At 42.7% G+C, this 12,784-nt stretch overlaps 1 protein-coding gene across 9 annotated transcripts in view; it reads right to left on the bottom strand.

Moving 5' to 3' along the window:
- The window catches only part of MOV10 (Mov10 RNA helicase), a 38,311-nt gene that overhangs the window by 18,787 nt on the left and 6,740 nt on the right, over window positions 1-12,784 (bottom strand). For 8 of the 9 annotated variants that reach the window (XR_014790666.1, XR_014790667.1, XR_014790665.1 and 5 more), the window contains exons 2-6: window positions 12,022-12,118; window positions 10,207-10,334; window positions 8,501-8,727; window positions 6,600-6,840; window positions 1,242-1,379 (exon numbers count right to left, since the gene is read on the bottom strand). Coding sequence is in view for 5 of the 9 variants with exons in the window: in XM_084853455.1 (XP_084709581.1) it covers window positions 1,242-1,379; window positions 6,600-6,840; window positions 8,501-8,727; window positions 10,207-10,334; window positions 12,022-12,118 (831 nt within the window). In the remaining 4 variants the exon portion in view is untranslated. The remainder of the gene's footprint in view (window positions 1-1,241; window positions 1,380-6,599; window positions 6,841-8,500; window positions 8,728-10,206; window positions 10,335-12,021; window positions 12,119-12,784) is intronic. The other variant, XM_084853458.1, reaches the window with a different exon arrangement.

Below are 12,784 nucleotides of genomic sequence, written 5' to 3'. Positions count from 1 at the left end.
AGCACTAGTTCATGTTGCACTAGTGGTACGTCCCACAGGCCCAACGGAACTAGTAGAGGTACAGCAGCAGTACTGGATCCTGGCTATTATTGGCTAGGATCCCAAGGACACTGCACAATCTACTGCATGGAGGCTTTTCAGCCTCTCTCTTCCAGCAATAGCATCCCACACATAAGAATACAGCTACCCCAAAGTTCAGGGGACCGTCCGGAGTGGCATTCCGTAAGGAGACAAGAAGGTTGCCGACGGAAGTGTGTGTGTGTGTGTGTGTCTGGAGGGGGTGGGGGAGAAGTAGTATGCAAGCACACACCAACCTCTTTTGAATGCCAGCTGCTGGCTTCCGGGGTCTGCCAAACCCCCGCTGCTGAACAGCTTAGATACCTCAATCATACACATTTTTAAAAAACTCTTGGATATGTGAACAACAATAATACTGAAAGGTTAATATGCCTTGTGAAGGCTTGGCCCTAAGAGGCGAGATAAAAATAACTCAGCTAAACTAGACAACATAGAAAGCAATGATCTGTAAGAACATACAGATTGTGAAGTGGGACAAGTCAGGGAAAATGTTCTGGTACAGTTTGCTCTTTGGGAAATCAAAAAGGCATTCTTTAAAAAACACACATTGATATGTACATAAACTGCTGTTCACCCTTATAAATGTCCACAACTTTACTTGGTGTGTACAAAATGGGATTAGAACCTCCAGACACAAGCTTCTAATGCATCGAAGTGTTCATGTATGACAACACTAAATACATAGTGTTCATGTATGACAACATACATGTTTTCATACCTGTTCACTATGGAAATGAATGGTATGCTGGCGACCACCAGAGCAGCACAGAAAAGTCCAGGGACTACTGAGATGGGGTGAGAGGAATTAAAGTTGAAAGGCACACAAAGAGAGAAAGAGAGATAATAGTCTATGGGCTACCTATTGATAAACATTCTTCTATAAACTTGGGAATTATGTCACAAGTGGGGTATATTCAGAAAACAGCACTTTTTTTTCCTTTGGTGCTCAAATGAGATGTTTCTGGATCCTAGTGATATTATCTACATAATCTATTGCAAGCAATAACTCTTATACGGAGAGCTGGGGGGGCTCATTAAGTAGCAAAAAAAAGAAGAAGTAACATATACAGTAATATAGCTGACGACTTTTGATAAGGACAAGGTGTGTGGGGACTTGGTGGGAAGTGACGAGAATGACAACTTTCTATTTCACAGGCACTTACCGGAACTGGGCAACTTTCTCACGGGTGCCATCCTTGGGGCCATGACCTTCGTTCAGGCACTTAACTAGGTTTTTCAAGTCTGGTGGGTAATTGTAGTACCCCAGAGGTATTTTCTGCTCAATGCCGCCCTGCAAAGAGCTAAAGAGGTAGAATAGGCACAAGGTGTAGCGTTAGATTGTTGATTAGAGAGATAGGTATAACAGGAGAAACAACCTCCAGTTGTAACAATGCGGGTACTATTTAAGTGCATTTAGTACCAAAAGAATGGTAGATATTGCATGGGCCCCCTGTGAGCAGCCTGTGTCCTTTGCCGACAAGTTCAGAGAGGCCAACCGAAGTAGCCAGAATGGGCCACTGCAAGGTGGATCTGAAAGATATTCAAACCCCCACTGCAGACATGGGTTCCATGAATAGCCAAATGGTTCATTCACACATGCATGTTTACCTCTTGATGGTTACATCATCAAGTGATGATTAGCATGTGTGAAACACTCACCACAGATCAAATACCATAGACGGAGCCTTTGTATCAACTTGACAGCATGCCAATCATGAGGAGTTAGGTGGTGCATTTGCCATCAGCTAGCCCCAAATCCATCTGTAGCACTTTCTTGTCCTTCCCTCTGGAGGGAAGAGCCTGGGACCTGGACAATGACATCAACTGCCAGGGACCAACTTAGATTGGCATAATATTCATGCATATCTTTCTTACAAAATGGTACCTTCATATGAATTTTAATTATAAGCTGCTTAAATATAATCAACACATAAAGAGTTTTTACAACCACCTGACATCACACAACCCTTTTCTACGGTTGCCATTTACATGCCTGAGTCCCAAATGAGCGGTGACTGAGGTATGCACGTACATGCATGAACTGGTCCCTAAGCCAGTTCTGGTAATGCTGAAAAATGAAGGGCTAACCTCAAGTGTTAGAAGGATGACTGAGATTAAGACTGTAAAACACACAAAGCTTTATAGATATGGCCAACAATAACAAATTGTTCTAACTTGATCTCAAGACCCGTTCCACTGTGCAGCTCAGACTTATTACCTACCATTTCTTTAACACTGATGGGGCACCAGGTGCTATACAGAACTGAAGTGACATGGACCACTTTAACATGTTAAACCAATGATGTACAGTTTAATAATTTACATAAGCTGGACAAAATACAGAAGAGGGAAAAGCTTAGAGACTGATTATTTCGAATTGTGGATGAGGGAAGAAGAGTTAGATCAGGGGTTCTCAATGTGGTATCTGCAGGCACCCACAAAACATTTTTAAATCTTTTTTTAATATATGTACATAGATTTGTATATATCCATATCAATTAATACATATGAAATGCTTACAACTTTCTAGCAGTTAAACATAGGCATCAACAACAGTGGACCAAATATCCAAATAAGTATCCATTTGAAAGTGGATATATGCCACCAGTTCAAATACTGAAAGCACTGCAAGGTCCTCAATCCATTGCATTATAGGAGGTGTGTTTATCCTTCCAATGTTGCAGTATCAGTCTTTTAGCTGTCAAAAGGGTGCAGAGAATCTATTTACATTGACCATTTGTTAATATCCATGAAGCAGGTCAATAATTTAAAAGAGTGTGTACATCAGTGAATATTAAAGACTGTTCCAGTACAAAATTTATCTGTGTAATAACACCTCCTAAAAAGAAGCAACTATTGGACATTGCCACAACATATGTCTAAAAGAAGCATTAGCTGTATTGCACCACCAGCAATTAGCCTAATTAGACAACTCCTTATTAAAGAGACATTGCGGTGTCCAACAGACACACACAAAAGGTTTTTGCTGAATAAGACGCAGCCTAAGATCCATAAATGTGACAGGTAGATGCCAAAGTGGTGATCCAGTGATTAGGCATTTTGTGGTGGTGCCCACAGCAGTTTCTCAAATTCCCAAATGAGCCCATGGGGTCTAAAAAGGTTGGGGCCCCTGAGTTAGATGTTGTTGTTGTTCAGTCGTTCAGTCGTGTCCGACTCTTCGTGACCCCATGGACCATAGCACGCCAGGCCTTCCTGTCCTGCGCTCTCTCCCGGAGCATGCTCAAGTTCATATTCATTGCATCCGTGATGCTATCTAGCCATCTCATCCTCTGCCATCCCCTTCTCCTTTGGCCTTCAGTCTTTCCCAGCATCAGGGTCTTTTCCAGGGAGTTTTCTCTTCGCATTAGGTGGCCAAAATATTGGAGCTTCAGCTTCAGTATCTGTCCTTCCAATGAGCACTCAGGGTTGATTTCCTTTAGGATGGACTGATTTGAGCTCCTTGCAGTCCAGGGGACTCGTAAGAGTCTTCTCCAGCACCACAGTTCGAAAGCATCAATTCTTCGGCGCTCAGCCTTCCTTATAGTCCAGCTCTCACAGCCATACATTACTACTGGGAAAACCATAGCTTTGATTAGACGGACCTTTGTCGGCAAGGTGATGTCTCTGCTTCTTACTATGCTGTCTAGGTTGGCCATAGCTTTCCTCCCAAGGAGCAAGCGTCTTTTAATTTCATGGCTACAGTCACCGTCTGCGGTGATCTTGGAGCCCAAGAAAGTAAAATCTGTCACTGCTTCCATTTCTTCCCCTTCTATATGCCAGGAAGTGATGGGGCCAGATGCCATGATCTTCGTTTTTTTAATGTTGAGTTTCAAACCAGCTTTTGCACTCTCCAATTTCACCCTCAACAAGAGGCTCTTGAGATCCTCTTCGCTTTCTGCCATTAGGGTGGTATCGTCTGCATATCGGAGGTTGTTGATAATTCTCCCGGCAATCTTAATTCCGACCTCTGATTCATCCAACCCGGCATTTCTCATGATGTACTCTGCATATAAGTTAAATAAGCAGGGTGACAATATGCAGCCTTGTCGTACTCCTTTCCCAATTTTGAACCAATCGGTTGTTCCATGTCTGGTTCTTACTGTTGCTTCTTGACCCTCGTACAGGTTTCTCAGGAGACAGGTAAGGTGGTCTGGTACTCCCATCACTTTAAGAATTTGCCACAGTTTGTTGTGATCCACACAATCAAAGGCTTTAGCGTAGTCAATGAAGCAGAAATAGACGTTTTTCTGGAATTCTCTTGCTTTCTCCATGATGCAGCGAATGTTGGCGATTTGATCTCTAGTTCCTCTGCCTCTTCTAAACCCAGCTTGTACTTCTGGTAGTTCTCGGTTCGCATACTGCTGAAGCCTAGCTTGTAGGATTTTGAGCATCACCTTGCTGGCATGTGAAATGAGCGCAATTGTGCGGTAGTTTGAACACTCTTTGGCGTTGCCCTTCTTTGGAATTGGAATGTAAACTGACCTTTTCCAGTCTTGTGGCCACTGTTGAGTGTTCCAGATTTGTTGGCATATTGAATGCAGCACTTTAACAGCATCATCTTTTAGGATTTTAAATAGCTCGGCTGGAATACTGTCATCTCCGCTAGCTTTGTTGTTACTAATGCTTCCTAAGGCCCACTTGACTTCACTCTCGAGGATGTCCGGCTTAAGTTCAGTGACCGCACTATCATGGCTATCAGGGACATTAAGCTCTTTCCTGTATAGTTCTTCTGTGTATTCTTGCCACCTCTTCTTAATCTCATCTGCTTCTGTTAGGTCCCTGCCTTCTTTGTCCTTTATCATGCCCATCTTTGCACAAAACGTTCCCTTGAGATCTCCAATTTTCTTGAAGAGATCTCTAGTCTTTCCCATTCTGTTGTTTTCCTCGATTTCTTTGCATTGTTCATTTAAGAAGGCCTTCTTGTCTCTCCTTGCTATTCTCTGGAACTCTGCATTCAGTTGGGTATATCTTCCCCTTTCTCCCTTGCTTTTCGCTTCCCTTCTTTCCTCAGCTACTTGTAAAGCCTCATCAGACAGCCACTTTGCTTTCTTGCATTTCTTTTTCTTTGGGATGGATTTCGTTGCTGCCTCCTGAACAATGTTACGGACCTCCGTCCATAGTTCCTCAGGCACTCTGTCTATCAGGTCTAATCCCTGAAATCTATTCCTCACCTCCACTGTATATTCATCAGGGATATGATTTAGGTCATACCTGAACGGTTTAGTGGTTTTCCTGACGTTCTTCAATTTAAGCCGAAATTTTGCAAGAAGCAGCTCATGATCTGAGCCACAGTCAGCTCCAGGTCTTGTTTTTACTGACTGTATAGAGCTTCTCCATCTTTGGCTGCAAAGGACATAATCAATTTGATTTCGATATTGACCATCTGGTGACGTCCATGTGTAGAGTCGCCTCTTGTGCTGTTGGAAAAGAGTGTTTGCTATGATCAGCATGTTCTCTTGGCAAAACTCTATTAGCTTTTGTCCTGCTTCATTTTGTACACCGAGGCCATGCCTGCCTGTTATCCCGGTGATTTCTTGACTTCCTACTTTAGCATTCCAATCCCCTATGATGAAGAGGACATCTTTTTTTGGTGTTAGTTCTAGAAGGTGTTGTAGGTCTTCATAGAACCGATCAGCCTCAGCTTCTTCGGCATCAGTGGTTGGGGCATAGACTTGAATTACTGTGATGTTGAATGGTTTGCCTTGGATTCGTACTGAGATCATTCTATCATTTTTAAGATTGTACCCCAGTACTGCTTTTCCCACCCTTTTGTTGACTATGAGTGCTACTCCATTTCTTCTAAGGGATTCTTGCCCACAATAGTAGATATGATGGTCACCTGAATTAAATTCGCCCATGCCTGTCCATTTTAGTTCGCTGATTCCCAAGATGTCGATGTTCAATCTTGCCATCTCATGTTTGACCACCTCCAGCTTACCTTGATTCATTGATCTGACATTCCAGGTTCCTAAACAATATTGTTCTTTACAGCATCGGATTTTCTTTTCACCACCAGACACATCCACAGCTGAGTGTCCTTTCGGCTTTGGCCCAGCCGCTTCACTCTTTCTGGCGCTACTTGGAAATACCCTCTGCTCTTCCCCAGTAGCATATTGGACACCTCCCGACCTGAGGGGCTCATCTTCCGGCGTCATCTCTTTTAGCCTTGTGATACGTTCCATGGGGTTTTCTTGGCAAGAATACTGGAGTGGGTTGCCATTTCCTTCTCCAGTGGACCACATTTTGTCAGAACTCTCTGCCATGACCTGTCCATCTTGGGTGGCCCTGCACGGCATAGCTTATGGCTTCACTGAGTTAAGCAAGCCCCTTTGCCACAACAAGGCAGTGATCCATGAAGGGGAGTTAGATGGCAGGGGAAAAATAATTAAAAAGTGGCATGGCTGGTTAAGGATGAAATTCCTGAAGAGTATGGACTTGAGAAGAAGTCATTTGAAAAAGACAGAGGACGAGCCTGAACTTACAAAGGGAGCACGTGAGACTAACAGAGAATCCCCACATACCTGTTTGGTGGGATGCCTTCCTCGATGGTAACGATCTGTGGTTTATGCAGCTTGGCTTGGTAGGGCTGATAAGGTGCTGAAGGACCCAGCTGTTCTGCTAATATGCTATTGGCAACAGCAGACACGAAACGTCCAATGATGAAGGGCCCAGTCTGCTCACTGGTGAACTCAAACGTCATGGTGACAGGAAAGCATCCATAGTCCTGTGTTTGACAGCGTACCAGGACCTCAAAGGTTGCCCCTGAAGACAAGAAAGCCTCTACGTTACAATTTAGCAGGGAGTAGGGGTGTTTTTCTGTCTTCCCAGTATATCTCTTAACTGCAAGATTTCAAATGAGGACAGTACTCATACTCCAGAATATTTTTACATTGTCAGCAGATCACCAGACGACCATTACACACTAAAAATGTGTAATGCAAATAGAAGCTGTGCATAATTTGTGATAGGTTCATTGATATGTATCTCATCTAATATACAAATAATTGCTTCCTTCTTAAATGATATGTGGCAATAATATTATAAGAAATTGTTTTGCACATATTTATGTCATCTATAGGTAGTGATTGGAAATAATCCAAAATACAAGAATTTTTAATTCTCAAGAGGTGGGAGAGGCAGCTAATGGTTTCTCTCCGCATTTCAAAACATGGTTGTTTTTCAACAGTTTTTCCTTTTGCCACTGTGGTGGTTTCAACTCCACAAGCTTGGGGAGAAAATATTCCTGAAAATTGCAAGTACTACACGAAAGCTTTTTAAAAAACCCTTTAAAAAAGCTTCCACCAAAAATTGCATCTGGGTTTCCAACACCAATGAATACATCTGCAAGATTTTTTTTTCATTTTTTTTTAAATTGGTGGATACTTCCAACTCAAATATCCCAAATGTTGGGAAATGTTTAATTTTAAACCTGACAGAACACAATGGAGGTTGAAGGAAAGAGAAAGAGGGTGGTTGATGAACTGAACCTAGGAGACTCACACTGTTCAAAATACTATTCCATCAACTGGGGCTTTACTGTGATAAAACACTAAATGTTGAATCACATCGAGGGCTTGTTTATGGGTTCTTTAGATGATGTCATGACCCTCTGGTTTTGCTACTGTGTCTAACACTTTTGGCAAGTTTTTATAGAGCAGAGAAAATGTGGCATTTAATTGTAAAAGTGAAAGAAGCTGCTTTTTCAGTTGTGTATCTGCGCTATTCTGATATACCCCAGTGCCACCTAGAGGTCATGTAGCAGAAATGCAGGAAAGGAAATGGTCTTGTGGAGTGCACAAATCTTAATTCTGTGACAAAACCGACAGTAGATACAGCAGATTAAGAGCTGATTAACAGCCTCATGTAGAAAAGCTCTGAGTCTACCCTCAATCTGCCATAGATGAGACTACAGAATTTGTCCCACACCTACCCATGACTCATTCAACTACATACACTCAAAGTTACAACCCCACCCCTCCCATCAAATACAGTACAGGATTTTCAGTCAAAAATCCCAAGAGCCCCTAATGTACTCTTTCAATCTCTCAGTGCTTTGCGCTAGAGAAATCTCACACAGGCTTGTCAGTTTTGTGGGGAAATTGTAGCTGTTAAAATTGATCTATAGTGGTATACTTTACATTTCTCACTATTACCCAATCCAGCCCCTTCCGGCTGAACATCAGGAAAAACTTCCTGACTGTAAGAGCAATACGACAATGGAACCAATTACCTGGGGAGGTGGTGGGCTCTCCCACACTGGAGGCCTTCAAGATGAGGCTGGACAGCCATTTGTCAGGGATACTCTGACTTGGATTCCTGCATTGAGCAGGGGGTTGGACTCGATGGCCTTGTAGGCCCCTTCCAACCCTACTATTCTATGATTCTATGTTTCAACAAATACATACATAAATACATATATTACCTGGTAGTAGTGTCACAGGTGGTGGTGTAGAAACCACAAATGTGAGTTCACGCCGTCTAGGTTGTTTTCTGTACTTGCACAGCATAACTTCATTTACCCCACTATTCTTTATCTCAATTCTGATCAGCTTGCTCTGATTAGGAGATACATGCATGCGGATTTTACCATTCTCCTGGTCACAAATAGAAACAATGTCCACTCCGTGCTTCTTGGAGACAAATTCAGCTCTGGGGAGCAGAGATTGTGGAGTTAGGTGTTTCGCACAATATTCCATCCCATATGTACATTTGTAGGACTGGGCTCAATTGCTCTCTAGCAGCCATCCCCAACCTGGTGCCCTCCAGATGGTTTGGACTACAACTCCCATCAGCCCCAGTCAGCATGGCTAGTGGCTGGGGATGATGAGGGGTTGTAGGGTACCAGGTTGGGGAAAGCTACTTTGTGGTGATGTCTGTAGTTCTGACCTAGGGCTTTTCAAAGGACATCGATGACATCCAAAAAGTAGGGTAGAGGAAGAAATAGGCACATTGAGCAAAGAGTGTTTTCAGATCCCAGTGTGTCAAAAACAGGAACAGAGCCCTTTACAGGGTTAAGATAGCCTAACCCCAGCTACCCATGTTCTGGTAACCTCCAATTTAAGACTATTGTAACGTGTTACATATGCTGCTTGCTGCCTTTGAAGGCTGTTCAGAAGCTGCAGAATGCAACTTACGAACTGGAATGGGATGCTATGATCATATTACACCTGTGCTAGGCCAACTGCACTGACTCCTCGTCTGCTTCTGAACCCAATTCAAAATGCTGGTTTTGACCTATAAACCCTTCTTGGCTTGGGATCAGGGTACTAAAAGGAGTGCCTGTCTCCATATGTTCACTGAGCTTCAGTGGATGGCCTCCTGTGGGTGCCCCTGCCATTGGTGGTGCCTACTAGAGAGAGGCCTTCTTGGTGCTGGCACCTCAGCTGCAGAACACCCTGCCCAGAGACTTTTGCTTGATGTCTATCTCATGGTCTTTTTGGCACCAGGCAGAAACCTTTTTATTTTCTATTGCTTTTTTGATACAATTTTAATCTCGCTGACTGTTTTATGGTGCCTTTAGGATTTTGTGACTTTTAGAATTGCATTTTTGGCATTTACATTTTAATTGCTTTATTCTTTTTTGTAAACCACACTGGAAATGTAATTGAAGGGTGGTATAAAGATACTTATTTATTTAATGTACTTATTATAAATACCCAGGTTCCACATGTACATTGCTACTATCCCCAAAGAATAATTGCCAAAGAATCAACAGTGCTTGGATTATCATGTCACATAGGAAAGAGTGGTTTAAAGTTTCCTGCTAACTAGCAGTAAGCCAATAAAAGGGACAGCAAAATTGTCTGGGTTTCATCTTGCAACGATGAAATAATGGAGCTGGAATGAGGCTAATAAAATGCATAATAAAATGTGGGGATCCACAGAAGAGATAACAAAGAACTGCACTGCGAGTCCCAGAGAATTTGCGGAAGATGGGTGTTACGCCTTTATTATAAAAGAAGGATTCCAAAGATTCTGAAAACAATGGCAAGTCCCCAAACTCTTCACTTATGTGGTATGATCACTGATCAAAGGAAATGCACAACCCACTCTCTGGAATAGAGTTCCGCTAAGCTGTTCCCCCACATGATTACAGGCTTCCAGCTCTGTATCACATCTCTTTCTTACCTGTTCCTAGCACGTGACCTGCGGGGAGGTGGGCCATCACCTGAGCTTTGATTCTGGGTAGGCTGATCTCCAGCAACATTCCTTGGTATCCAGTACTGATCAGCAAGCTGTACTTTCTTCTTCTTCACCTATAGATGGGAACAAAGGAGCAACAGGGTGGTGGTTTCCAGCAACTGCTGGCCTGGGGGAATAAAGTTCATAGCAGAAAGCAGAGGTTCACAAATGAATCAGCAAAAAACATTTTGGTTCTGACACAAACCAATGGTAAAAGGATCCTCTCTAAGGTGCCCCATGATTGATGGATATTTTCAATAGAAGCTGCATCTGCATACTAGATGAGAACTTCTGGTCAGGGCTGTGTCTACTCTCTTGTTTAAAAACAAAGCAAGGACATCCACAACAAGATAAATTCAGATTCTGTGCCAAGAAAGCCAACGTCAGCTACTGAATATATACTTCAGTATATATTATGCTGACTTGTATATATTTTCTTACTTTACACAATTTCTTCTGCTTCTGATAGCCTCTTTCTGTTGCAAGACGTTAAGTAGGGCAATTAAGTATGACCTATGGACAATCGGAAATCATACAAAAGTCCTGGCCTGCCCACTTTCAATCCTATCTTTTGCAATCTTTAAGCTAGAAACTCATTTTTTTGGTTAAAATGAAAGTGGAGATTCTCAAGATAATCAGCTGGATCCAGATTTGCCATTTTGTGAATGGAAAGGCTCCTTCCATTCATGTAAGCACCAGGATTCAGTGGAGGCTCCCTGCTGGAGGAAAGGGACAAGGAAGTGATCTTTGCTAATTCTCCCTTCAGCCCCGTGTCACCACTCATGCTGCCCCAAAGCTCCTCCAGGCCTCCAGAACACCTATTCAGGAGGCGCAGGGGGTTGTAATGGAAGGAGGAATTACGAAGAATGCCTCCCTACTGGAGTGTGAATGGGAGTCTGCTAAACACTACTCTGGATGCAGTCCAGTGAATTCTACATCTGATACCAATTCCATGCTTGCGTGGTGCTATTGCAAACTTGCAGAATACATACTTTGTCTATGGCCTCTTCTATGTCCAGTTCCAGTGACGGAACAGAACAAGAAACAAGGAAATAATGCCTCAGAGCCATGACTAAGGGTGAAGCAAGCCTCCTTGATGGAAAAGTTGCAAATACTTGCTTGGCCAGACAGCTTCTTCCCTGGTGAGGAGGAACTGCCTGATACTGAGTAAACACAACAGTGTGTCCTGCTCAGCCCCATTTACACTACTTGGCAGTTGCTCCCAGAGTCTCAGGCAGAGGCTTTTTTCAGCTGATGAACTTGAAATATGTCAACTGCATATGCTACTATAGTAACTGCATGGATTCTATGTTCCTTTAGTTTTTGTGGATTTGATGTTTCTGAGAACTCCCTTACACAGACTGTAGATCACAACTTGGGTATAATTTGACCTTGTTTCTTCCTTTCTTCTTTCTCTGCCAGCTGAACCATAATTTTTTCTCATGGTGCAGTCGAATGGATCCATTGTATTGAAATCTAAATGGCTGCTAATTGAGCAATTAATAATAGATGTAAAACATTTGTTGTGATTCTTCAGGTAAGTAAAGAAAGATTTACACTAAACATCTGCATATCACAAAAAAGAGACTGGGAGGGGACAGGCCCCAAAGATATACTGGGGCCCTACATTTTTTTCCTTGAATAGCCTGAAAAGATGCCTGTTTTAATTTCCCTGGAATTCACAAGGGCCCATCATGTCAGGTAGCCTAGTTCAATCTATCAAGAGGGCAGCTGAGAATCAACAATAGAACCACCTCTTACCTTTCCAAACTTCACAGTTTTCTTATCGAGTGTAACACGGCCACACAGCGCTAGTGCAAAGACAACTGAGGAGAAGTTAGGTCTTCTTGCGTTATCTCTACCCAAACAATAACAAACAGGAGCAAGACTGTTATTCAGCAACAGAAGCTAAACAGAGCAGGATTACTCTGGTGGATTAGTGTCCAGCAGAGTACACAAGAGGGCTCCCCTCACCCCCCCAGTTAACAGAAGGGAGATTTTTTGGCAAATTCTCCCACCAATGCAGCAAGAAAAACTCCAGCTACAAATAAGCCATTTTCAGTGTAATCTTCGAGAGCACCATCTTGTGTTGAATGTACATCCACAAATTCACTTTTATATGGTGAATGTATCCAACATGCAAGACACTCAGCATCTATCCCAGAAGTCTTGTTTCCATTGCAGTTTTGAGCAGGTAAAAAATGGGAGTCCCTTTTGAGCACCAGGAGATACTCCCACTATTTCTTACCTTCTCCATACCCTGCAATGAGAGATCTCCTTGCCTCCCTTACAGATAGTCTGTTCATGCCAGAACATTCAAAGGAGGAGAGGGGACTGGTGGCAATCAAAAGTAATGGTCAGCTAATAAGACAAGTCAACATTTGTGGCTCTCTGTGAATGTGGTTATGCTTATTTGAGATTCAAGAGAAGCATGAAAGCCAAGATCAATGAAATAACCAATGTACAAACTGTTTGAGACTCTTTACACATGCTAGAGTTGATTAGCTTCATTTCATGCAAATGG

The sequence above is a fragment of the Heloderma suspectum genome, chromosome 4 (genome assembly GCF_057233095.1).
Source record: "Heloderma suspectum isolate Gila_16-S chromosome 4, 16-S_ref, whole genome shotgun sequence".
Lineage (NCBI taxonomy): Eukaryota > Metazoa > Chordata > Lepidosauria > Squamata > Helodermatidae > Heloderma > Heloderma suspectum.
This window is presented reverse-complemented; position numbering and strand designations above follow the sequence as displayed.